A 26,625-nucleotide genomic window follows, 5' to 3' on the forward strand; every position below is an offset into this window, starting at 1 on the left:
ACACTACAGGATAGAATTAGAGAGGCCCAAAACTTAGATCAGGAGTTAGTAAAGATCTGCAAGCAAACTGGAGAAAACAAAGCACCAGGATTCAGAGTGGACGATAAGGGAACATTATGGTACGAAGATAGGATTTGTGTACCTCAGAACGGAGACTTCCGGCAGACAATCATGGATGAGGCTCATAACTCAGCTTACTCCATCCACCCAGGATCCACCAAAATGTATATGGACATAAGGCAAAATGGAATGGAATGAAGGCGGACATTGCTCGATTCGTGGCTCATTGTGATACTTGTCAAAGAATCAAGGCCGAACATCAAAAACCAGCAGGATTATTGCAACCCCTACCCATTCCGGTGTGGAAATGGGATGAAGTAGGAATGGACTTTGTAGTGGGTCTACCCCGAACACAGAAGGGACACGATTCCATATGGGTAATAGTGGATCGACTCACTAAATCGGCACATTTCATACCCGTACGAACTAATTACGGTGGGGAGAAACTGGCAAGACTCTATGTGGAGAACATAGTAAAACTAAACGGAGTGCCTAGCAGAATTGTCTCAGATAGAGGAACCCAATTCACCTCTAGGTTTTGGAAAACCTTGCATCAAGCCATGGGGACCAAGTTAGACTTCAGCTCTGTATATCATCCACAGACGGACGGTCAAACCGAAAGGGTAAATCAGATTATGGAAGATATGCTGAGAGCATGTGTCCTGACCTACGGAAAGGACTGGGAGCAGAGTCTGCCCTATGCAGAATTCTCGTACAATAATAGTTACCAAGCCAGCCTGGGTATGTCACCATTCGAAGCCCTCTATGGAAGAAAGTGCAAAACTCCCTTGATGTGGTCGGAAGTTGGAGAACGTGCACTAGTAGGGCCCGCACTTATAAAGGAAGCAGAAGAAAAAGTAGCGGAGATCCGCGAGAAATTGAAAGCAGCTCAGTCTCGACAAAAGAGCTACGCGGACAAGAAAAGGCGAGAAATAAGTTTCGACCCAGGAGATTTTGCCTATCTCAAAGTCTCGCCCATTCGGGGGACGCGAAGATTTCAAGTACAAGGAAAATTGGCCCCTCGATACGTTGGACCGTATCGGGTTCTAAAGAGAGTCGGAGCAGTGGCATACCGACTGGAGTTACCAGAAGAGATGTCAGATATACACCCAGTATTTCATGTCTCGCAATTAAGGAGGTGTTTAAGAGTACCCGAGGGAGAACATGTGCCGGTGGAAACAATAGACCTACAACCGGATCTGCGATACCAGGAAGTACCGGTCAAAATTCTGGACACCGTCACTAGGAGGACAAGAAACTCCGAAGTACGGATATGCAGAGTTCAATGGAGCAGGCACGGAGTAGAGGAAGCAACTTGGGAACGCGACGAGGCTCTAAAGAAGGAATTTCCCCATCTGTTTAGGAGCCAGCCGAATCTCGAGGACGAGATTCATTTAAGTGGGGTAGGTTTGTGACGCCCTGAAAATTCACTAAATTAAATCACGCGCCAGAGTAATTCGTGTTCGACGTCAAAACCCTAACCCTAACCGGATCGCTGTCCCGCCCCGCACCGCTCGGTGGCTTGCCACTCACGCGTGACCGTCTGCCGTGATTAGCGCCGACGCCACTCCCTTTCTTTTCTCTCTCTCCTCGCGCGAATACCGCGCGCGTGGCCGACCGGCCGCGGCCGCCGCCGCGATTGGCGCCGCCGCGTTTTCCCCTCCCCTCGCTGTTCTCCTCGCGCAGTGTGCGTGCGTCGCGCGCACGAATCCCGCCGGCACGCGTCGTTCCTTCTCTTCTCTCCATTTTCTTTTCCCTTCCCTTCTTTTTCCTTTCCCATTTCCTTTTCTCTTTTTTCTTTTCCATTTTCCCTTCTCTCTTCCTTTTTTCCTTTTTCTTCTTTTCCCCCTCCTTCTTTTCCTTCCTTTCCTCCCCTTCTCCCTATTCCTTCCCCCTTCCCCCTGCTCCCGAGCACCGCACGGCCGTGCGCCGGCCCTGTGCGCCGCGCACGCACCCTGCCCGGCCCTGCGACACGCGCGTCCACCCGTGCCCACGCGCACGCCCGCGCGTGCACCGCGTGCCGTGCCGACCGCCGCGCCGCCCGTCACTTGCATGCGCACGGCCAACCCGCGACGCCGCACCGCCTGCTGCTGCCGCGTCCCGCCCCGCCGCGCCGCCCGTTGCTAACCGCGCCGCCCGCCGCTGCCACACCCCGCCATCGCCCTGTGCTTGCACCGCACGCCGCGTCACGACGCGAGCGAACGGACAGATGCCATTAATGGCGCTCCGCGTCGCTCGTCGGCCTTCATCTACCCCCGGCTTCCCCACCGCCTCCTCCCGGCTATAAAGCGGCCCTTCGCGCAGCTCACCTCCCCCACAACCTTGCACCGCCACCCAGCCCTCGCCTCCCCAAGTCCAGCGCCGCCGCCGCGCATTGCTCTGCCGCCGCCCGCCGGCCCCCGTCGCCACGACCCCACGCGCCACCCCGGCCCGAGGTGAGGTCGGGGATCGAACCCCCTTCTCTCCCTCTCCGTTTTGCCCCCATCCCCGACCGCCACCGTGCCCCGAGCCGCCGGAATCGGCCGGGCGCGGGCGCCCCACCTCCCCTCCTCTGTTCTGTGCGGGGGAGAGGAGGAAGAAGGGGCGTTTTTGCCCATAGCCCCCCCTTTTTCTGTATTTCCCAAAAGGAACCCCCCCTTAATTACTTCTTTTGCTAAATAGACCTTACTCTTTTTAATATTTCAAACTAAGCCCTCCATTACGTAAACCCAATTATACTCGACACCCTTTAGCGTACCCTGAATATTTATAGGGTTCGCAAATAAGCCCCTACCTTCTTTAGATAATTATGAATAGGCCCCTGGACCCCCGTTTAAGCCCTAAAACCCTCTTTAGCGCGTCATTTTATGCGCGAAACGACCTCCGATTGACCCGAAACTTTACCACGCTCTTTCTAGTATAGTTCTAACCACGCCATTAAGAAACCACCCGAAAATATTACCCCTACTTCCGTAACTAAATTATTTCCGATTCAAGCTCAACGATAAAAGCTTTTAGTTCTCTCGCTTGATTGCATGTCTGTTTGTTTGCGTCGTAGGACACGGAGTGAACGAAGAAGTTCCCGACTGCGACCAAGCAACCGAGGACCAGTTCTGCGACCCCGAACCCGAGGGACAGTACTTCGATCAGGACCTTTCGCAAGGACTTGACGATGGCAAGTTCAATCCCGCCCTTTGATGCATGTTTCTGTCCTAGTTTTTATGAACACAACCCAGTGACCTGTTTTATAAAATTGCATGGTTTTGCTTGCTGAAAACATGGTAGGATAGCCACCCTTATTTGTGATAACCATACCTTGACCACCTAGTTTTATAAAGAAATGTGTGCGTGTGGGAAGGGATAAAATGTGGTTTTGAAAGACGAGTCAGACGGGATGGATGGCATTTCTGTGTGAATTACCGTTGGTGTGCTCGTACCTGTGTGGTTGAGCGTGGAAGGGAGATATCCATCTTGTCACCCCTAAGGACCGAGTTGATGTGTCGTCTCACCTAGCTTCCTGTCGTGCAAACCACTTGACCGTTGTATGGGCAACGGCTTAGCCTAACCCCACTAGTTAGTCTGATAGCCACCAGGAGAGCTGGGAGCAACGGGTGATCAAGGAGACGGGATAAGCTCTGTGTGACTTACGCCCCGGTTAAACCTCGGTGTTAGGTCGAATGACCCCTTGATAGATCCCGTGGTGGCTAGCCAGGTCTAGCTAAGGTGGGTAAGGGCTTTGATGGGATCTGCACCGGCACTAAGGTGTTCGTGTTGTGGTACCCCACCTGTGGGTAAAGTTGCACACCTCTGCAGAGTTAAAATCTATTCGAATAGCCGCGCCCACGGTATTGGGCAAGTTACGGTGTGGTCACATAACTAGTATTTCTCTCTGGAACGGTTGGGCTGGCATGAGTTGTTTGGAAAGTATCCGACAGTTGAGTCGTGTGAGCTACGACGGACGGGGAGTCCGGTAGCGGTTTAAAACTTGGATCCTGGGTGGATCAATAGCACGTACTCGTTGGCACTTGAAAACTTGTTTTGAAAACGTTTTAAACAAACTTTTGCATAAAACCGAGTTTTTCCGCAAACGAACCATAACCTCATCCTTGGATTATCCTGTGCATTTGATTCTGTTATACCCCCTCCGCGGGTGTGATTGGACTTGCTGAGTACGTTCGTACTCACCCCATTCTTACTTCTACAGTGGAAGATCCCGACTACATTTCCGAAGACGTCGAGTAGGGTTCCGTCCTGCACCCAGTCTTACCTGTGGGCGAGGTCGCCGTTGGAACTCCGCATGGCGCAAGACTCTGATGATCCTCTTTTCGTAGCTAGTGTAGTAGTGTGGGTTTTGGTTGTAATCCTCGCGATAGTGGCGCTTCACTGCCCATTACCGCGTAGAGTTGTACGGTGATGTACCATCTGATGTAATAAAAGTGTTATCAGACTCCTGGGACTGATAAATCAACACTTTTAAGTCTTCCCTGATGGGGGGACGCTTCAGTCGGCGCGGGGGCCGGAGGCGGAGGCCGGCGCGGGGGGCGGGGGCGGAGGCCGAGGAGGGCGCGGGGGGCGGGGGTCGGCGCGGGGGCCGGAGGCGGAGGCAGGCGTCAGCGCGGGGGCGGAGGCTGAGGAGGGCGCGGGGGGCGGGGGCCGGCGCGGGGGCCGGAGGCGGAGGCAGGCGTCGGCGTGGGGGCGGAGGCCGAGGAGGGTGCGGGGGTCAGGGGCCGGCGCCGGGGGCGGGGGCAGGGGCGGAGGCCGACGCGTGGGGTGGAAGCTGCAGAAGCTGGTCCGCTCCCGCTGCTCACCGACGTGCGTTTTGTGAAGGAGGTGGGTAAGGGGGAAGCGGCGCAGAAGACTAGCGTTTGACCAGTCCACAGCTTAAAATTGATGATTGATGAGAAGCTGGTTCAAAAGATGTGCCAAACAGGGCCATTACCTGAAGCAGAATCCAACGGCCGTCGTGCTACCGTATTTTTCTCATTCTCTCTGCGCACACGCCTTCCCCGCACGGCAACTCGCTCCCCGCCGCGCCGGTTCGCCGTTAATGCCACCCACGCGCTCCACTCCCCCTCCCCGCCGCGCCCACCTGCTCTAGCCTAGCCGCCCGCCCATGGCGAGGCCGGCGGCGAAGGCGCGGCCGCCGAAGCACCTGGTGGCGCTCGCCGTCGTCGCCGTCCTCGGCCTCGTGATCGTCGTCGACTTCCTCTGGGCCTCGTCGTCCTCCGCCTCTTCCTCCACCGTCTGGTCCTCCAGGCTTACCCTCTCGACCAGCCCCGCCGTGCAGGCGCCGCCCGTCGCGAAGGAGGTGAGGACTCCCTCCCCTTTCTCGCGCCCAATGCTTAGGGATGCTAGATTGCTGCCGCCGCTGAGGCTCGAGAGTTCTGTCTTCTGTGTTTGGGGTAGGGTTTGGGGAGCGTAGTCACGACGCGCGTACGGGATTGGTGAGATCTGGTGGGATTTAGGGAGGAATTGGGTAACGTATGCGTGCTGATCGGCTGAGTTGAACATGTTTACTTGGTTTGGGAGTTTTACTCGATCTGCTTCAGTCCAGATGAGCCGCCATTAAGTGGTAGGCGTAGACTTTAGCAATAGATTCATGTGTTTATTTGGATTTCACTCTCCTCGTAGGAATGGAGATAGTCTGGTTGTGATACCCTTTTCCACATATTGCTACAGGCTGCAGCTCCTGCTTGGGACTGTCTGCATCAGTTTTCAACTAGTGTTGCGCCAGTGCTCTGCTTTGGGTTTTCATGAGTGATGTTTACTAACTATCAAGAGTTCTGTAGTGTTTATAATTTGTATAAGCTTGCTTGTGAGACATATTGTTTTTGCTCTGATTTCGATCCGCAATACTATTGGAGCACAAGTTATAAGAATATTCAGCACTTCCCTGCCTTTTAATTTGAAATCTAGGTCCTAAATATCGTGTCCATTCACATTTGTTATCATACTTATGCCGATGACATTAATTTGGTATCATACAAACAGTAGATAATATCTTGCGTATGCCTGGTTGACATGAATTTGGGGATCACAGTTTTTCTCTCGAACCATTTGGTGTAAAGTTCTGTTCTGTGAAGAATTGTCAGTTATCACTATGGTCTAAAACTCTGTTAGTTTTGATTCTATTTGCAAGTTTTTTTGTTTGTTTATTCTCATTATGTTGCCACAATGGCCTCTTACAAAACTAGCCCATTTTATAATTTTCTTGTACAGAATAAGAAGGACAAGAAACCTGTAGGTTCGATGCACATAAATGCAACTTTTGCAGACTTGCCAGCTCCAGAATTAAAATGGGAGGAGATGGCTGAAGCACCCGTCGTACGTTTGGATGGTGCTGCTATACAGATTAAGAATCTCTTATATGTCTTTGCTGGATATGGCACCATTAACCATGTGAGAAACCTGCCTGATATGTCTTGCATAGTTTAATACCTTCATGCTTTTTGTCTCAAGATATCTACTTTTCTACAATCTATGACATCTGGTGCATGAAAAAGTGGAGCGGTGATGCCTCTTGCACCTGGGAATTTTGCTTTATATTTTGGAATGTGTAATAGAGAAGTATTTGCCAATTTGGATTTGAATGATAGTTCAAAATTAGCTACCTATACTCTTCAATTCATTAAAGAATGTACTATATTAAGTTGCCAAGTTGTTAAAGTGACTGATTCCACTACTCTTATACTCTATACATTCAACCAATGTAAGTCACATAGAGCGAATTGGGCTTATGCAAGGTTCTAGTAAGCCTTAGTATTCACTGATGCCTGCTCTTACATAATGGAATGCACTTGAATTACCTGTGCTAGGTATGATAATTTGTACTCTGATCCCATCTATTGAACAAATAATGACTTTGCTGGACTGTCAATTATACTAGTAAAAGAAGAATGCAAATTTCACTGAAGAGATATACAGTTAGATGTGAGTTAATTTCAGTATGTTAAGAAAGTTGCCTTCCCTGAGATTTTCCTCTCTCTCTCTCTCTCTCTCTCTCTTCATTTGTAGGTGCATTCTCATGTTGATATATACAATTTCTCGGATAATACATGGGGTGGAAGATTTGATATGCCCAAGGAGATGGCACATTCACATCTGGGGATGGTTACTGATGGAAGATTCATCTATGTGGTAACTGGACAGTATGGTCCGCAATGTAGGGGGCCTACAGCTCGAAATTTTGTATTGGACACAGAAACAAAAGAATGGCATGATTTGCCTCCATTGCCAGTTCCTAGGTACTAGTTTTGTTCTTCTAATTTAAATATAAAAAAACAAATTGGGCATATGCATCTACACATTACTTGCACTTGAAAAGCTGTTGCCTTGTTGGTCCTAGCTCCGTCAATGCGCATATTATGTTTGAAACTTTGAATATTTGGCCAACTTGTAGACTGTAGACAATTTGAACCAAATCTCTTTCCAATTTAAACTTTTGTTTAGATATGCTCCAGCAACTCAACTATGGAGAGGCAGACTTCATGTGATGGGTGGCAGCAAGGAGGATAGGCATGAACCTGGGCTTGAACATTGGAGCCTTGCAGTAAAGGATGGGAAAGCATTGGAGAAAGAGTGGAGGAGTGAGATACCAATACCACGTGGAGGTCCTCATAGGTATATAACTTCCCTTACTATGTTGCCCTAAAAAAAAAAAACTTCCCTTCCTATGTTATCAACAGTTGTTATTTTCATTGGAAAGCGATGTTACTAGATGCCTATGCCCTAGGTTGTCTTGGCATTTTGCTACTGGGTGCATTTCCACTTTTCTTATGCTCTGGGCAACATTTATGCTGCTTGCAAATGTTTTCCTATAAATTTGTTTGCATGATTCAAAGAAGCTGGTCTGTGACTTCTGACAACACTATCCTTAATTGTTAAGCTGCTGAAGTTAATTATTTTGTTTACTACCAGGGCTTGCGTTGTTGCAAATGATAAACTCCTTGTTATTGGTGGTCAAGAAGGTGATTTCATGGCCAAGCCTGGGTCTCCTATATTTAAGTGTGTTAGAAGAAGTGAGGTATGTTGATATGCCAATCTCATAGCTAATCGACGCACATTTTGTGGGCCCTATGTTTTAAGATCAACTGGTATCAGTTTTCCCCGCATAAAGGACAACTTAACCATATGCCGTGTATGATTAGTAAATAACCATCTAAACACCAAGCATGCTGTACTTTGTTCAATAAATAGTGGTGCACCTGATTTCACCAGAAAGTGGATTGGCATCATGTGCACTGCATTTTCTTTTCTAGAAAAACAAAAGACAAGGACATTTAATTTGGTTTAACTATTTAAGCTATCATATTATCACATATATTCAAGCATTGCCATAATTGATGATTTTGAGTCGAAACCATAATCAATTCAAGTACCTTTTAAATTTGACATATTCTTAGTAACCTTCAGATTTGCACTGTTCTGTTTATCATTGTTATTGCCCTTCAAGCATTGACATAATTGATGATTTTGAGTTGAGGCCAGAATTCAAGTTCCTTTTAAATCTGACATATTTTAGTTTCACTGTTTTCTTAGTAACCCTTCAGATTTACACTATTCTGTGTATCTTTGTTATTGCCCTTCAAGCACTGCCATAGTTGATGTTTTGAGTTAAGACCAGAATATATTCAAGTACCTTTCCAATGCAACATATTCTAGTTTCACTAGTTTCTTAGTAACCTTCAGATTTGCACTATCTTGTTTATATTTGTTATTGCCTCTCTTCTAGAACCAATGCTCTGCTTGTGCAGGTTGTGTATAGCAATGTTTATATGCTTGATGATGGGATGACGTGGAAGGAACTTCCACCTATGCCAAAACCAGATTCCCATATAGAGTTTGCTTGGGTGAATGTCAACAATTCTCTGATTATTGCTGGAGGAACCACTGATAAGCACCCAATAACTAAAAAGATGGTCTTGGTTGGTGAAGTATTTCGGTTCAATCTGGACACGCTGGTACATATTTTTTCCCCTTTCTTTCTGTATTTTCCGTTTTATTGTAAAGATAGTTCAGAAAAAGGATGGGAAATTGGAGGAGACAAAGTGTGCTTGCTGCAGATCTATTTCTTGTTTCTTGTCATGGTGGGTTTTGGGTTTTCATGCTTTTCTTAGCAGCAGATGGTATGTTAACAGCATTCTTCTGTGTAGTTAATACAAAAGCAACTAAAATCGTGTTAAACTTTCTATATTTCCATGATGCTGAAAAACTACATAATAAGGTAGGTGATGGAAAGCATGAAACGCGAATATCAGAATTGCATTGTGCAAATCATTGAGGCCCTTCATCTGTCATTTTGACGCTACTGAGCCCCATCTGCAGGAATGGAGTGTGATTGGGCGGTTACCTTTCCGAATCAAGACCACGTTGGTAGGATACTGGGATGGATGGCTGTATTTCACTTCTGGGCAACGAGACAAAGGACCGAAAGACCCGTCTCCTAAAAAGGTTGTCGGGTGCATGTTTAGAACTAAGTTGCATCTGTGATTTCCTTAGAACTGACATGATCAAGCCATTCTTTGTGTTCTTTCTTTTGGTACATAACTGTTAAGATCCCCTGCGATGGGTGAATTCCTTGTTACCATACGGGAAATGGGTGGCCATTGCCACCGATATGTTGTATGCTCATTCTTTTATTTATATAGTAGAATCACCCACTTTTGCACCATTTTGTACAGAGAGAATCGATCGACTACACAGTGGCTGTCGCAATCTTGTAAGTTGTACCAGTAACATATATTGCTTTCTATTCCTTTGAGTCCTTGCGCTCATCCGTAGTGGGTAGTGAATCCATTAGTTATCTTCTAAAATTAGTTTCAACATCAACTTGAGCTATTCTTATGGTTGACCTCGACCCAACCTTCAGTCACATGCTTTCTGTGAGTGATGAAAGTGTTTCCTCTGATTCCTGCTACTTTACGCCCGTGTTAAAATCGTAAAGCTGCTGGATGCTGGGCTCCTTGCCAAGCGATTAATGTGCCTGGAGGATTGCGCTCCTTGCGTCCCTCAACTTGTCTGTGACATAAATTGCTGGGCTTGTTGCTGTTGGTGACCACAGAATCCATTCGATTCCCATGAATATCAGCACAGGACGAACGCTCACATCACAAATCCAGAGGACAGCTCCAGGTTCTCGGGTAGCACCTTCCGGGTTACGCCTTTTTCTTTTCCTTTTTGGTACCTTTTATTTTACTCGAAATCCCTACAAGCATTTCTTTTCGACTTGCTAGCATTTCAAGCTTTCGATCGACATCTTGATGCATCCAGCTCTAGCATTATTCGTGCAGCACAGTACTGTACTGTAGCCAATAGGAAGCTCAGCTCAGAGCTCGCTGAGGTCAGGGCCTGACGAGCAGCTGGGCACACATCAATAGCCAATAGGTCACTCCCGGCTCCAGCGTGAAGCCACGAACTGTTTCTTTCGGTGTTCCCGCTACGTTGAAACGGTAAAAGCAGAGGAGTGTCGGACTAACGACTCGCCGGTCGTCTGCAGGCACTGTGTGAGCTCTTTTCCAATCAGACAGGGAAACAATAATTTGTCAAATTCGCGTTTTTTTCTTCACATTTCAGGTCATGACTTTTTGCTGGAAGTTGATGTGCTACCTTCGGCGAATCGGCGCATACCGCGAGAGTTAGACGAAGGAAGCAACCTTCTTTTTAAATTCCTCTGTCCATGGTGTAACTGTCCCTCCCTTGGCAGAGGAAAGGCGTAGAAGAAATCGCCGCGGACTCTGACCAAGCTCCATTTTTGTTAAATTCCTTTCGTAGGGCAATTTTTGTTAAATTCCTTCATAAGTTCGCAAATATATTGAATCGGGCCCCAGATAAGTGAGCTTTGTGTGACCAATTTTACCTCGCATTTTCCACCTCAAATGGTGTTGAATTTCATTTTAGCACCAACAGCTTAGACTGACTAGTTCTGCACCAGGTGCAGTGCTTTCACCACTGAACCGCCATCAGTTTAGACTTTTGGGTGTGGCTGATCGATAGCAGCTCGTTAGGGTGGAGTCAATTGGACGCGCCTCGTGCATACAGATGGCCACCGGGCGAGCCCGGCACGCCACACAACTCTCTCACCAGGCAGTCAAATTTCCAAGCAAGCCGGTCGCGATCCCCATGGACGGGCGGCCGCCGCAGTTGGGCACGGCGGCGGGACACCACCGGTCTACACCGCCGCTCGACCGTTAGGCGCGTCCGCACGCAGGCCGGTCGGCGATCGACTCGGCCCCAAGGGCGAGTGGGCAACCTCGACCCGAGACTGACTGCCGCCATGGATTGGATTCGCTTCGCCCCAGAGGCCAGAGCCCCAGACGCGCGACGCTTTCCATCCTCCCCAACGTGCCAGATTGTTTGGTGGAGAGCCTGACACAGAGATGGGCCGGCCGGCCGGCCGGCCGCCATGTGCTCACCGTCCAGAGCCCAGGCTCCAGCCTCCAGGCGTGCATGTGTGCCGATGCATGATTAGCCCATCCCCCGGCGCGATCTCCTTGTTGCGGCGTCCGGCCCCGGGTCCGATAAGAATCCGGTCAGAGCTAGTCGTGACGCCAAGCTAGCTACCGGTGCCACGGCGAGAAGGTGAAGGTGCAGCTGCAGCCACTCCACTTGCCGCTAAGCGCCTGTCGCCGCCTGAGCGGCTTTCAGGCAGGTCGCAGCCAATCCATCCCGTGTCGTCAGCTACTCAGCTCACGAGCCTCCGTAACGTCCTGCCCTCCAAAGTGGCACATGAGCGCTGCTGATTTTGGCCGCGTGAGGAAAAGTGCGGTGCCATTTTAGGTTATCTCGCACCGACCAATCAAGTCGGTCTCAAAACTCTCAACCCAAGCGCAGCATGCCCGTTCACACAAAACCATCTCAGCGTTTGGATCACCTTCACATAAAACCCTTTTTTTTGTTATTCAGCCATTCAGGCAAGGTGGTCAGATCTCTGATCAAATAAAGAGTTGAAAAGGGTTCCAGAGCGGCACTTCCAACATGGGCAAAAGGTGTCGCTTCCAAGTTCCATCCACCATGACTAAAGCCGTGTGTTGTTTTAGCTTTGGGTTATGAGAAGTTGAGCGGTGGATCGTGGCATCGCTCCGCTCTATTTCCTGTTCTTTTCCTTGTACTTGTACGTAAGAGGAGACTGAGTGGCGTGGGCGAGTGCTCGAAGGGGGAGTAAACCAACACATGTTATATTTATAATGATACAGTGGTCAAATATCTGTACCCGCAATATGACAGAAGTTGATAGAGAGAGACAGATTGCTAGATTGCGGAATATGAGGGGTGAAGATCGCGGAATCTGAAAAAGAAAGCTTTTTTCGTCTATGTATTGTAAAAGCTACAATCCAAAATCTAAAACTAAAATAAATAGATCCTAGTAGAACCGGAATTTCGCTTGGTAGATCTTATTCATCTAGCTTGGCACCAGCATGATTCAGCAACCATAGGGCACGTATATGTGATTGTTAGTGCTGGCATTTCTTGAAGCACAACGTCTATAGATTGGATCGGAGTAACAAAAAGAAATTAAAATATACCAAGAGATATTAGTAATTTGCCGCACATACGAGATTTATACAGCTTAGCCTCATCTTATTCACCTGACATGCAACTTTAACAGCACCACCCAACCAATCACCGTTCACATGAAAATGGTACGGTGTAGCTCATCTTACTCACCTGACATGCAGCTTTAGCGGCACAAACCTACCAATCACCATTTACGTGAAAATGGTATGGTGTGAAGCACTTCGCACCGTACTCATTCCTAGGACGTACTGTTCTTGTTCCTTACGCTGAAACGGAACAAAGAAGTACCCGTTAAACACTTGGTTCAGGAGGGAGAGTCTTATTTTACCAAAACTACCAAACATAGCTTAAATTGCTCACGAGCCCAAGTTGGCAACCCTTTTCACCGCGCCGTCCCCGTGCCCTACTGTTCACCCCCACATCTCGGCGACCCCGCGGCACAGTCCACGCACGACCCGACCCGACCCAACCAAAACCAACCCCACCACTAGAGCCGAGCGCGCGCACGCCGCACGCCAGACGACACGGCGCGCCAGTAATACTACTCCACCACCTCTCTCTCCGTCCCTCGCCGCCTGCCCCGCCTCCGACCCCAGTGCCTCTGCTCCCTCCCCATCCACTCCACCAAACCACACCCCCCCCCCCCCCCCGCCTCCCCCGCCAGGCCGCAGCAGGCAGGCAGTCTCCCCTCTCCCACCTGGTCAAACCACGCCCCCCCCTCTTCCCCCCCTCCCCCCCCCCCACCACCGAGACGCACCAATCCGCGCGCGATGCCTCCTCCACGCCTCCTCCTCCTGCCGATGCTCCTCCTCCTGCTCGCCCCGCTCGCCGCGCCGCAGCCCGCGCCGGGGTCCGGGGCGGCGCCGCAGGAGGACGACCTGCGCTGCCTCCGGGGCGTCAAGTCCGGCCTCCGCGACCCGGACGGGCGCCTCGACTCCTGGGACTTCCGCAACACCTCCGGCGGCGCCGTCTGCAACTATAACGGCATCTCCTGCTGGAACATGCAGGAGTCCCGCGTCATCTCGCTCTCGCTCTCCGGGTTCGACCTCCAGGGCGCCCTCCCCTCCTCCCTCCAGTACTGCCGCGCCGCCACCACGCTCGACCTCTCCAGCAACGAGCTCGACGGCCAGATACCCCCCGCGCTCTGCGACTGGCTCCCCTTCGTCGTCAACCTCGACCTCTCCTTCAACAAGCTCACCGGCCCGATCCCCGCCGAGCTCGCCAACTGCCGCTTCCTCAACTCGCTCAAGCTCGCCGGGAACCAGCTCTCCGGCCAGATCCCCGCCTCCCTCGCGCGCCTCGACCGCCTCAAGTCGCTCGACCTCTCGGGGAACAGGCTCGACGGCCAGATCCCGACCCAGCTGGGCTCCAACTTCCCGAAGGACTCCTTCTCCGGGAACTCGGGCCTCTGCGGCCGCCCCGTCTCCTCGCGCTGCGGCCGCGGGCTGGGGGGCGCCGGCCTCGGCATCGTCATCGCCGCGGGGGTCTTCGGGGCCGCCGCGTCGCTGGTCCTCGCCTACTTCTTCTGGCGGTGCACCGGGAAGGGCAAGGGAGGGCGCCGCCGCCAGAGGCGCGGCGGCAGCGAGTCCGGCGGCGCTGCCGTGGAGGACGGGAGCTGGTGGGCGGAGAGACTGCGGGCGGCGCACAACCGATTGGCCCCGGTCTCCCTCTTCCAGAAGCCGATCGTCAAGGTCAAGCTAGCTGACCTGATGGCCGCCACACAGGACTTCAACACCAGCCACATCGTGGTCGCCGGGAGCTCACGGGCGGGGACGGCCTACCGAGCAGTGCTACGGGATGGGTCTGCACTGACGGTCAAGCGCCTGCACTCGTGCCCGCTCTCAGAGAAGGCTTTCAGAGCAGAGATGGGGCGGATTGGGCAGCTGCGCCATCCCAACATCGTGCCACTTCTGGGGTTCTGTGTTGTCGAGGATGAGAGGCTGCTGGTGTACAAGCATATGGAGAGCGGGGCTCTTTCGTCGGTGATGAAGAAGCCAGGGGAAGCGCCACTTGATTGGGCAACACGGCTCAGGATCGCCGTTGGGGCAGCAAGAGGCCTTGCGTGGCTGCACCATGGGTTCCAGGTTCCGCAAATTCATCAGAATTTGAGCTCAAGTGCCGTTCTTCTTGATGAGGATTATGAGGCTCGGATCACGGATGTTGGGCTCACGAGGCTGGTCCGGATGGCGCCTGGTGAGGGCGGCGATACTAGCCCTTTCCTGAATGGGGACTTTGGGGAGTTTGGCTATGTTGCCCCAGAGTATGCTAGCAATCCAGTTGGTACGATGAAAGGCGATGCATATGCATTTGGCGTGATATTGTTTGAGCTTGTGAGTGGGCAGGAGGCTGCTGCTGTGGTAACTGATGTTACTGGTGAAGGGTTCAAGGGGACATTGTTGGATTGGGTAAATCAGCTCAAGGCTTCTGGGCGGATTGGTGATGTTGTTGATAGGCCATTGCGTGGAAAGGGTCATGACAAGGAGATTGAGGAGTTCTTGAAGGTTGCTTTTGCATGTACCCAGCCTCATCTGAAGGAGAGGTACTCTATGTATCGGGCTTACCACTCGCTGAAGACCATTGGCCAGGGCCGTGATGTCTCAGAGCAGTTCGACGAGTTCCCGCTGGCCTATAACAAGGAAGATTCAGACACCATATAGCTGATGCTGATCGCGCAGTGGATTGTGAAACCTTTTGGTGAGGCTCAATGACGCTATGCATATAGCCTTGTTATGGGTGGATCAGAGGCATAATGATTGGTATGCCAACCATATTGAGGCACCAAAGTTATCGCTGGATGCCAGGTGGTCAATTTGATCGTTGCATCAACTCGGGATGCATAATCATGTAAGCTGTAAGATCTGTTTGCAATTCTGTATCTCTTTTTCAGCTACTGCTAGTGCTTGTAGTATCTGTATGGAACTGTAATTCTTGATGTGCCTAAATCCTGATATCGCCTTTCAAAGTTCCGTCTTGGAACAACTAGCATGCTGTTCAGTCATTAGATTGGCACTTCAAGTTTTATTACCTTACTTGGAAACTTAGTAGTTAGTATCATCTGGGTCCTGGCTGGGTAGTTAGAAATGCTCTATTCTTATGCTTAGACTCTCAACAAGCTGCATACTTGTGAGGCTTGGATCTGTAGCTAGAAATGTTCTGTTTGAATGCTTAAGCTTTCAACAAGCTGCTAACCCTGTGCTATACACTATTGAACCTTGGACCGTCTACTTGTGGTCCGGTCTTCGCTCTATTTTTCTAACCTTTCTATTTGGAAGCATCAGCCATAGGGGAAATGGAACTTTCAACATCACCTCTTCGCAGGAGCAGTTCTTTCAGCTAAATTTTCAAAGCTATTGGTATACTGGTCGAGTCCTATCTAGCTGTCTCTCCTGTTATATTCTGTCATCCCATGCTTTCTTTGATTTGAAAGTCAGCTCTCTGTGACAAAACAATGGAGTATCAATCCCTGCGCACATGACGATTCAAACATACTTGTCGCCATCAGCCACAGCTAAATCCTAAATTTGACCTCGCCCAGTGACAGCAGCGAGGGCTACCCGGTGCCTTGACTAGTCTGTTACCCGCGTACTTGAATCGAGACAAATCTGAAGTGCGATGTGAAGGGACAGCAGCAACGATATTTTATCCTTTTTACCCTTGGGAGGGTTTACCTGGTGGAGTCGGACAAACAAAGGACATGGGATTTTTCCTGCGCTGGTCGAAATTCGAATCATGTGCTTCGCTGGCGGCTCCAGCCGTTGTACTAGAGTATTGCTGTTGTTTTGTCCGCATTGAGAACGGCGGCATGTTGTGCCTAGCAAGTTGGCTAGGGCTGGAGACAAAAGCAGCCGCACCGAACCGCTGTCAGTGGAAGGTGTAAAGTAAAACCACTCCTTTAACTGTCCTCGTGCGTAATTATTTTGTTGGGTTTCTTCTGGCAGTGCTTAGCATGGCTCCCTCTGAAATCAGGTTGCAATTTAGGCTGCGTGGCCTCCGAATGGTCGAGTCCTTGAGTGAGCTCAACAGCTGGCAACGCCATCCGCAGATCCGGGCAGTGATGCCCGTGCCTGGCCTGATAGACCAACATCTGACCTCCCTACGATGCACATGATGGGGGCCGGGACCTACACGATCGAAAGAGGGGTGCGATCGTGAGCAACCATGTCCCGTCCCTTTCGAGCTACTACTCCCTTGTTCTGAAAATTGAGAAGTTTTAGCTCCTGTTGGGATGGGATTTGGATTACTAGAATCTAGATAGTAGTTATAGATTATAAAAATCTAGATAATAGATTATAAATAGATGGATTGTTTGGATCCCAGATTGTAGGTGGTTGGAGAATTAGTTTTTTTTTTTGGAGACCGAGAATTAGTTGTGTCTATAATCTTAAAACAGTTGGGTGGAGGGAGGGAGATAGTGGGATTATAAGAATCTTAGACTGTTTGGATGGGATAAAGATTTTTTTAGCTTATTTTCATAATCCTTAGTTTTTTCGTGAATCAAACTTTGATTAAATTTAGACTAAAAAATTATTTACAGCAGGAAAGGCTGAGTTTCCAGTAGTATGCTTAGCCCTTCGACCTTATTCCAATGGGTTCCGAATTGTAAAGAAACATATCTGGATTTGGCAGTGTATTTATTTGGTTCGTAGATGTTAACATTTTTTTCGGTTGAAAGTTTGATTTAGAACCATCTTATAACATTTTATAATATTTCAAAATGACGAAGGTTAGCGTTTTCTGTTTTTTTCCGCGGTGCAAGGTCGCGCAGATTTTTCATCGGTTAACACGTGGGTGATTTCGCGCCCAGCTCGAGTCTCGAGACTTTTCCACGGCTGGTCCCTCTTTCTGCCTGCCTTCATGCCTTGGCTTGCCTGGGCGGCGGGCGCAGTCCGCAACAGGACAGCGGGAGCAGCCCCCTTTGTGGCGCTCCGATCTGGATGAATATTCTTGGACAGATGATACGAGTGATGAAAGGTACATCGCCCGTGGCTGGTTGCACGCGGGCGCGGGGGCATGTCGCCGTCGCCGCCGTCCGCATCGTTGACTGACTTGGGCGAGGAAGGGCTTTTCTTCTCCGGCAGCGACTTTCTGAGAGGCCTGGAGGCAGATCAGGCCTCTTTCTAATCTTGCCGTGTGGTTCTCGCAACAGCACGAGATGGAGAGAGAGAGAAAAAAAAAATCTCCCTTTCCGAGAAGCCAAGAGGACGCAGATACGTCGAAAAGCCTCAAGTAGTTTACCAAGAACGATGACCGTAAGAAAGGTTTCTAGTAGTGAGAGAAAGAATGTCAGTTAAACCTGGCTATTCCAAATCGACAGCAGGCTTGGAAACGGGCAGCTGGCTAGTTTTTCGTTCTCCCCGTAGGATCGTGTCATTCCGTTGCAGCACTAGCTTGGGAGTCTTCGTCGATTAACTCGATCTGGCACATTTGCTGAGCAAGGAAACGTTTGTTCATGTGTAGTCCAAGTGTCCAACCTTCAACAAACAAGAAATCAAACCGAATGGCCTCCACAGGGGGCGTGAAACACAGCATCCTGGCAACCGGAAGCCGAGACAGGTAAATGCTTGTCCTCTTCAAATCAGAGCAATGATTTCACTAAAATGAGATGGAACACGGCTGCAGTACAGGAAAACTAATTCTAGTGCTAAAACGGCGTAACATCAATCAGTTCTCAGGGAAAAGCACCAGAGCACTTTGAAGGCACTTCGGGTTCTCGGCGGCAACAATGTTTCAAATACACAGCGAGATTAGCTACTAGGGGAGAATTTTCACTTGGTGATGGTTCACGGCAGAAGCTCAAGCCATGAGAATGTAGGGGAAGTTCAGACAACGTAGCGGTAGGTGACGTATCTTCCAGCAGTTTCACTGGCTCGGATGATCTTCACGACCTGCCCACGCTTCATGCCGTAGTATCTTGCTATTGGGTCTGTAATCTGAATCCGGGGGAGCTGCATCATAGACAGTTCGATATCATCAGAACACAAAGCATCAGCAGAGGTTGTGATGTAACTAGGATACAAAGAACATGTCACTTCGTCTAATCACAAAGCACATATTTGTTAAGATATCTAAATCTTGATGAAATTAAGACGGCACAACTATGGGAAAGGGGTGGGTAGCACCTGCTAAACACAACCTTGAACATTATGCTCTTTAAATAAACGTGACGCAAGGAGTGAATTTATGATATTAGGTAGCCAACTGCGCAGATAAGAACCCCAGGTAAATGAACACAGTAGCAGGAGTAGAACCAAGACTAGTAGAAGATATAAGGGCTGCCAAGTAAGGTTGGTTGAAAACTAAGCTACAGCGTGCAGTTTTATTAGGTATTAGGGTCGATAAAAAAAACTTTGGAGCGCAAGGGGGCCGTGGCTGTGGCCATTGCGGGGCATCCCTACTCCCTAGTTTCACCACTGCCCAGTAGAGTTCCATTCTTAACACTATCTAACTTAATATGCACTAAAATCGGTTATCAGTCAATAGTGCTAATCATATCTGAAAGTATCATTTTTCAATTAAATATTTGAATATCTTGTTCAGACTACAAATGAGATCCTACCTATACTTCTGCTCCAATAAATTTTCAAGTACCATTGCGTTCCTCCCATTCCCACCTACTCTTTTAGAATTTTAGCGCTTCAGATAACATCTTGCATATATAGTTTATCGCTCTTCTTTACTGAAAGCCTGAAATCATACACAGCTCTTGTAATCCTGAGTGATGATCAACAATATTATACTTAACAGTCCTAGTCTGCAATGCAAATTAATGGCAGTAACAAAATCAATAAGGTTAACTATGGTCTATTTTCTTCACAATTTGGGGAAACAAATAGATAGCTAGCCAGATAATGTGCATGTGTACACTGCACTAAAGGCTCAAACTGCAACACTTTTGATTTCTCTATACCATTTTACCAATCGATACATGCCACGGGTTCTTTTACTATTTAAATCATAACTAATGCAGATTGTCAATTTGCGCTGAAAACATTTGCTATGTTGGTTCTGATGTGGCAACTAAAATCAAATGGGGCATTTAGGCACTTTGTCAGTTCCCAATTATGAAACAAAAATCAAATGAACAAATATGCTAGCAAGCTACAGCATGAAGACAAGCTGAAAATAGCTCAATGTTCAGTATCTTATTGCTTCATGAAAATCATGGGAGGGCAATCATTTCCCCATATGCAGACCCAGGCATTGTTTCGTGCAAATGCTGTACATAAAACCTTAACCCGAAGAGTCCAACACAAAATAAATTTTATAATGATTATGTTTTTTCCTTTTACAAAAAACACGAAGTAGTTAGGCCACACTGAGGAAAGAATAGCGAAAATTATCTGACCTGGGTTTCCTTCACAGTGTATCGCTCTAGCAGCGTCTTCTTCTGATCCGGTGTCAGGAGCTCGTGCTCCGGCACTAGGACATGCTCCTTAATGTTCACAAGAAGCTCAGCTTCCTGCACAGCGATCACATTAAGCATCAGCCACCGTTTTCCGCGAGTAGCGCATATACAAACATAGAGATATGCCAATGCAGCAAAAAGGAAATGGGGAGCGGACCTGGAAGACCTCCAGATGGTACTTCTGGGAGACCTCCTGCAAGGCGCTGCGTGCGAACGCGCTGAGCGCCTGCTGCACGACGAGTATGCCGGCGAAGACGTTCTCCTGCTTCATCTTCTCGACGTAGTTCCTGATCGTCTTCACACCGGGCTTGGCCTCGTTCGGGAAGAACACGTAGATCTGCAGGGGGACGACACGGCTAGGGTTACACTGCGGCGGCGGCGGAAGGGGAGAAGCAGGGGCGGCGGAACAGGGGAGGGACCTGGTCGGCGGGGTCGTCCTTCTTGTAGCGGTTGATGACGAGGTCGTCGCGGCGGACGGGGTCGCCGTAGCGATCGACAAAGGCCGCCCTTTTGAGGCCGATGTCCTCGGTTTCATGGATCATGTACCCGCGGTCGCGCAGCATCTGCATCACCGTGCGTCGGATGCGCCACAGCCGATTCGTCTCCCCTTCCGACGACGCCATCGCCCTCTGTATCCCCCCGCTTTTCCGGTGGGTTCTGAGAGGAGTTTTGCGCGGGGCGGCGCCGGCGCGTAAGGAAGGCGGGAGCGGCACGCGGGTGCCGGCGGGGTAGGCTTTTGGGGTGGGGGTTTGGGGGAAGGAGGCGGCGGCACCGAGAGAGACGAGACAATGGGTCTCCGAGCCGTTTCTGGATGGTTCGGCTGTGTGATGGCGGTTCCGATTGGGCCGAATTAATCGTTACTGGTGGGCCGACAGGCGGAGGGACTTCTCGTCCGGGCCGGGCTTAAAACTCGTCTGCGCAGAGAAAGTAAGCCCATTTTGTCGCCCACGTCCACCTGTCGCCCTTCGCTGAATCGTTGCAAGTCCCGTGTCTAATTTCTTGCCATTCGAATTGCTTCTTCCACAGCTGCGATGACCGCTTTAACAGGAGTTCGGTCCTGCTCAATTCAAGCACCTGATTAGACCGCGTTTACTCAGATCACAGCAGGTGTGCAGCTCGTGAAGGTGAGGGTATCAGGGCATCTGTGTTACTGTGTGTCAGACGAACACGATCCTTCGTTAGGGAGAAATCACCATGCCACCATGGTGCTATGGTTAGAGTACACTTTACAATTACACCGGCCGAGATGCCGATCCTCCTCAGCGGAAGCTCCACTTCTTGAGCAGGCAGGTGAAGGCCTTGGTGAACCTCCTCGACCCCGACCTGCGCAGCCGCGGCCTCTTGCTGCTGCTCGCCTTGCCGGCCGCGGCCGGCGTCGCGGCCAGTACCATCTCCTCCTCCTCCTCCGCCTGCTGCTGCTGCGCGGCCGCCGCCTGGCTCGCCACCTCGTGCAGCTGTACACGGGGCTGCATCTCCTCCAGCTCCCGCTGCCGCTGCTCCCGGAACAGCCTCAGCAGCCGCTGCGCCTTGTCCCGGGCCCGGGCCGTGCCGTTGGCCGTCACGGACACCAGCGCCGGGATCACGCCCTCCTGGAGCACCGTCTGGCTGCTGCCCTCGTCGCCGCTGCAGATCACGTACAGGCACGACACGGCCTTCTCCATCTCGACGGGCTCGCCGTTGTCCAGGATGAGCACGATGGCGCCCATGATCGCCGCGTTGGCCGCGATCTCCATCTTGCCGACACGGGTGAGCGCCAGGTTCAGCAGCACGGCGAGAGCCTTGTCCGTCCACGAGGAGGACGGCGCCAGCACGCTGCGGAGGCTCTCGATGATGCCGGAGGCCATGAGGAGCGGGACGTTCGGCGCATGCAGGGAGAGGTTGTACAGAGTGAGGAGCGCGTCCAGGCGGCAGGTGTCGCTGCGGGAGCCGTCTTCCCTCAGGCCTTCGATGAGGACAGGGATGGCGTCGCTCGAACCGATGATGGACTGGGCCTCCGAGATGCAGGAGAGGTTCAGGTACATTGCAATGGCAGCCTCGCAGGTTTCAGGTTTCTGTATCATCTGCTCCATCAGGGGGATAACTCCAGCTGAGAGCAGCTGTCTCTTGTTCCTGCATCCAAAACGCAGAGGTGAAATAATGATGGCAGCTGAGCTCAAGTCGTTTCTTTATGGTGCTACTGAACGGTAGGTGATCACCCTTTTCTGACATTGTCTATGGTTGAGCAAGAAAGCAAAGTAGATATTTACCTATCATTGCTGACAGCAAGATTGAACAGAGCCATTGTACAAACCTCCTGAGATTGCACATCTTCTCTGAAGATAGCCATCTTCAGAAAATGGATAAGTGGTTCGGTAATACCATTAGCACCAGCATAGTCCCTAAGTTCATCGTCATTCTTTAACAGCAGCCTGATCTGCTCAACCAGCTTATGTTGCTCATTCATACAATCACTGTTGTTCTTGCTCAACACATGCAGCCACTCTTCACATATCTCAGACACAGTCTCTTTGGAGTTCTGATCAGGGCATTCCATCAGAGAGTCCTCAATTTCACATATCTCAGATGTGGCCTCGCCTGAGTTCTGATGAAACCACTTCTCTGGAGAGACTTCATCTACGCGAATTTTGGATGTGGCTTCACTGGAGTTCTGTCGAGAGAATTTCTCCACAATAACTGCACTGTCTGACTTGGCGTCATCCTTTGCACTTGTGTCTTCAAACAAAACCGTGTTAACGCCATTTGTTACCAGACATGTGCTACTTTTCAGGGATGAAATCCTCAAATATTTTAGCTTGGGAGATTCAGGCGGTGCTGAGGGAACTAAAACCCCATTCTGTTCACACCAAGATGCTATCAGACCCTTAATGCAGTAATTGGGTGTCATCGAGAGGTGGGGCAACTGTTTGCGGGTTTTGGGGCAGGTTGTGTTCCCACTGTCAAACCATTTCTCAATGCAAGCTCGTTCATATGTTTGACCAGATGCGATAACAACAGGATCATACATGAGCTGCAAGGAGATCGGGCACCTCAATTCCTCAGCTGGCAATGGCATGCTCCCTGATAACCCTTTAATCCGTTTCAAACTGAAGGAGCCAACCCTTGGAAGTTGCCTATCAAGTGCCTGACAATTTCCATGGAGATCAACCGAGCTAGACAGTGAACGATGGAGACCGATCGAGCTGGATAGTGAGCTGGAGGAACAAGATGGGCTTGAGCACTGGGAGTTGGTGCTATCTGTTATTTCACTCTTAAATATGTTCCGGTATTTCCTCATGAGGTGAAGTAGGTAGGCGGCAATTGATTCCTTTTCCAAGTCCTCCTCCGCATGGGCTCTCTCAAGCAGCTTCCTAAGTGCTCTTCTTTCAGTAAGAGCTGCTGTAGATGATGCAATACCAGCCCGGAAAGCAGTTTGACGGAAAAATTCAAGTTCATTCTCATCCAGGAATCCATTGAATTTTGATTCATTCTGGATTAGATGATTCACTTCGTCACCAATTTGTTTTTCAGACTGGTCCAAAGCAAAAACAGCTTTATCCAGCTCTTGTGCAATCTGAGTGATCTGCAATTCCATGAGAAAAGAGTATCCAAGTTAAATCAAGATGAAACATTTAATGGCTGCAGCATGCACCAGTAAACTCTTCATCAATAAGGAGACCATATTGAAGGTATTAAGGTTCTAAAAAACACTGAAAATATGCTGAGATTATGGTACTTTTTGGATCCTTACAATAGAGAAATACTGTAAAACTGTAATCCCCTTAGAATTAACGAAGCCATTAGGACCCATTAGAATCTGTAGCAGAAGTCCTAGATATCTGTAGCAGAAGTCCTAGATATATGGTTCAACAAAATAGCTGGCAAAATAAAGCTTATGCAAGATCATGGACAACCTTAGAACCGATGGCTTCTGGAATAGTTTCTTCCACTTGGTGGAGACTTTCCAGAAGTGCTTGTCTTGAATTCTCAAATTTTATTAGAACGGATTCTGCTGTAGCAGCCTGCAACAAGGTATTAAGTAAACACACTGCATTTAATAAGCAAAAGTTCGTCAAAAACATGAAAGACAGCTAGCAAATTTACCAAGCACTTGTATCGTTATCCAACTACCCATTGGTTATACGATTTACAAAAATAAGTCATGTGTTCATCCTATATCACTTCATGAACTAAGAAAATATATAACATGTTCATAGATATGAATATTATATAGGATTATATAGGATTATTTACCAAGTAAAGCTTGCTACACTCTGAGCAATACTGCAGTAAATTCTTGGCTTTCTCAGCAGCTATGCTCAAGGAACTCAATGCCAGGAGTCGAGAACTGCATCTTGGTCTTGTAGTCTCAAGGGAAGGAATGACATCCAAAACTTCATGGACTACTGTGTAAAGTTGGTTGCACAGTGCTCCATGTAGCTGCAAAAAGGGCAAAGAACAATCCAACTTACTCTACCATCCTAATACCTTACATTATTAAGTAAGAAAAAGATATGTTTAGAGGAAACAGCAGGAAATAGAAGAAAATAAGGGAAAGATATATGGTCCTGTTATCTATCACACTTACGGACTTATTGTTTGATAGTGTTGACGTAAGGAAATGTAAGATTGATCAAAAGTTTTGATCGAAATATTTCCTTAGTAATACTTAATAGGGTGCACTTGTTTTCTCAAAACTGAAGTGACTTAAATAAACAAACATCACAAGCAGTAGAATGGAAGTACTGTATCTGTGTCATGTAAAGTCCCTATGCATAAAAAACAGTCACAAACAACAGGATTCCAATCACACCAACATTGTAGCATTATCACCATTAGATGAAATGAGAGATCAAGTGGATTACCTTCCAATTGCCACCAGCAATAAAGTCCCCGTCGACCTCAAGTCTCTCCATGGTATTCTATTAGTTAAATTTCATCTGGCAAGAGAACGGTGGGATCAATTTCAATTCACGTGTATCCTGCAATTTTATTTACCATCAGTTAATAGAAATCTCAAATCCATCACCATGCATGCAAAGTGGTTATAGAAAAGCAATATTTTTTACAACTGCAAAAGTATGCTAACATATGAAGTGCAATTTCGTACAAAGCCGAAAGAATAGAGATATATCTTGTATTCTTGTGACAGAGCAAACTTCAACAAAACATAAAACTGACTTTCAATGAAATGAGGGTAACACGAAAATGGATTTGAATGTTATATAAATTGCAACAAGTCGATGAAATTACGACCTGAAAGTAAAACATATCATCAGTAATGCTCAAAACTGTCCGAAGCTGCAGCCCCAAACAAATCAGACATCGTCAGGAAGCAACACCAGTAATAGGTGTAAGCAGCATATTCATCTCTTTCGGGACTGGGTAGTTTGGCAACCATCACTAAAAAAAGCATAACAGAACTGCCGGCACATATAAACAATGACTAAAATGCATACGCTGCCCACTTATCAGCTAAACTAAGATAGAAATTCTTTTATTACAAGCACACATGCACAAGTTAATTTTTGAATGGTTGCATTAGTGTTTATATATTTCTGGAACAAACTGTTCGTCCAGTTTCTCATGTCATTTAGCATCAACATCAAATCCTTTCAAAATAAAAAAGCATCAACATCAAATCAAAGGCAAGTGTTTGCAGGCTTTTAGGTGGAGTTTGGCCACACGTAAAAGAAAGAAATTGGTGGAACTGCATAAACATTTGAGGTACATGAATCTAAACGACCAAACATGACTGAACACTGCATCCGTTCGAATTTAGAGGGCAAGCGCAACACGTTATTATGATGTAGCAATGAAATTTAGAAGTATTTGCTGTATAATTCCAGGAACCATACTGTCTAATGCCAAACAGTAACAAATTCAGCATTCTGACCAATGAACACGCCTAAGGACTACCGACATTGCAAGCCAATATCAGCATTGCGTCACCACTTTTCTGAACATTCTCGGGAAAAAAATCAATCAGAAATTCAGAAAAATTATGATGCATCGGTTCATGCTGAAGAAGCATGACGATGTGGAATGATCATACCAGAGGCAAACCAGGTGGAGAAAGAGCAAGCCCTGAATCTCTCCATGACCTCGACAGGTTCGCCGACCGTGCTCCCCGCCCACCTTGGCGATGCTGTCTGAGAGGCAACAAAACAAAGGGGGAGGGGAACACGGGGACGATTGAAATGCCAGGGCACCGTCGAGCCGCGAATGGCGCCCTGACGGTTCCGGACGGAGGCTAGCAACTCCCATTGTCGTCGGGGTCCGGAAGCCTCGTGCGCCGGTCCGGCTAAATTTGGGGCGAGGCTGGAGGCTCCCCTTCTCCCGTCCCCCTCGCGTAACCAGCGAGGAGCCGGCTGCTTGGATTCAATGGGGGTCATGGCGCGCGTGCGCACGCGGGGACGGGGCGCCGCGTGCGCATCGGTCGTGCCGCGGTTGCGGCGGGTGGCGAGGACGTGCGGTGCGGGGATCGCGGGATAGCCTACTCACGGGCTCGAGGTCATAGGGAAACTACGGTATTTATAAATTATACAAAATAAATTTTCCATCATTAGCTGGTTTGCCCGAGTGGTTAAGGGGGAAGACTTAAGATCTTCTGCACTCAAGTGCGCGTGGGTTCGAACCCCACAGCCAGCATCTTTTTTTTTTCGCTCCTATTTTGCAGCCACCATTTTTAA

The 26,625-nt window shown here is 49.0% G+C and overlaps 4 protein-coding genes and 1 non-coding gene across 6 annotated transcripts; 3 read left to right on the plus strand and 2 right to left on the minus strand.

Annotated features, from left to right (window-relative positions):
• The first annotated feature begins 5,049 nt into the window (after nucleotides 1–5,049).
• On the plus strand, nucleotides 5,050–9,790 carry LOC112901583 (kelch repeat-containing protein At3g27220-like). The gene is made up of 7 exons (XM_025970523.1): nucleotides 5,050–5,347; nucleotides 6,259–6,438; nucleotides 7,054–7,283; nucleotides 7,489–7,659; nucleotides 7,957–8,062; nucleotides 8,793–8,999; nucleotides 9,364–9,790. The coding sequence occupies exons 1-7, from the start codon at nucleotides 5,153–5,155 to the stop codon at nucleotides 9,526–9,528; spliced, it is 1,254 nt and encodes a 417-aa protein (XP_025826308.1). The 5' UTR covers nucleotides 5,050–5,152; the 3' UTR covers nucleotides 9,529–9,790.
• A 3,486-nt stretch (nucleotides 9,791–13,276) lies between these two features.
• LOC112899805 (inactive LRR receptor-like serine/threonine-protein kinase BIR2) lies at nucleotides 13,277–15,776 on the plus strand. Its single transcript, XM_025968413.1, has one exon. The coding sequence runs from the start codon at nucleotides 13,323–13,325 to the stop codon at nucleotides 15,207–15,209; it is 1,887 nt and encodes a 628-aa protein (XP_025824198.1). The 5' UTR covers nucleotides 13,277–13,322; the 3' UTR covers nucleotides 15,210–15,776.
• Nucleotides 15,777–18,110: 2,334 nt separating this feature from the next.
• LOC112898878 (DNA-directed RNA polymerases II and IV subunit 5A-like) lies at nucleotides 18,111–20,742 on the minus strand. 2 transcript variants are annotated; one of them, XR_003229941.1, is made up of 5 exons: nucleotides 20,377–20,742; nucleotides 20,115–20,294; nucleotides 19,898–20,011; nucleotides 19,109–19,236; nucleotides 18,364–18,497 (listed from the first exon to the last, which is right to left on the minus strand). XR_003229941.1 is itself a non-coding variant. In XM_025967182.1 (4 exons), exons 1-4 carry the CDS (start codon nucleotides 20,578–20,580, stop codon nucleotides 18,372–18,374), a joined length of 624 nt encoding a protein of 207 aa, XP_025822967.1. In that variant the 5' UTR covers nucleotides 20,581–20,738; the 3' UTR covers nucleotides 18,111–18,371. The 2 variants fall into 2 exon arrangements, 1 of the variants encoding a protein (XP_025822967.1); XM_025967182.1 differs by lacking the exon at nucleotides 19,109–19,236 and having other exon boundaries at nucleotides 18,111–18,497; nucleotides 20,377–20,738.
• A 377-nt stretch (nucleotides 20,743–21,119) lies between these two features.
• LOC112900273 (U-box domain-containing protein 6-like) lies at nucleotides 21,120–26,384 on the minus strand. The gene is made up of 6 exons (XM_025969075.1): nucleotides 25,989–26,384; nucleotides 24,799–24,915; nucleotides 24,188–24,373; nucleotides 23,848–23,955; nucleotides 22,204–23,516; nucleotides 21,120–22,066 (listed from the first exon to the last, which is right to left on the minus strand). Exons 2-6 carry the CDS (start codon nucleotides 24,847–24,849, stop codon nucleotides 21,217–21,219), a joined length of 2,508 nt encoding a protein of 835 aa, XP_025824860.1. The 5' UTR covers nucleotides 24,850–24,915; nucleotides 25,989–26,384; the 3' UTR covers nucleotides 21,120–21,216.
• A 117-nt stretch (nucleotides 26,385–26,501) lies between these two features.
• Nucleotides 26,502–26,584, plus strand: TRNAL-UAA. The gene has a single exon. It is a non-coding gene; the product is annotated as a tRNA-Leu (tRNA).
• Nucleotides 26,585–26,625: the final 41 nt, after the last annotated feature.

Source organism: Panicum hallii, chromosome 7 (assembly GCF_002211085.1).
Source record: "Panicum hallii strain FIL2 chromosome 7, PHallii_v3.1, whole genome shotgun sequence".
Taxonomy (NCBI): Eukaryota; Viridiplantae; Streptophyta; class Magnoliopsida; order Poales; family Poaceae; genus Panicum; species Panicum hallii.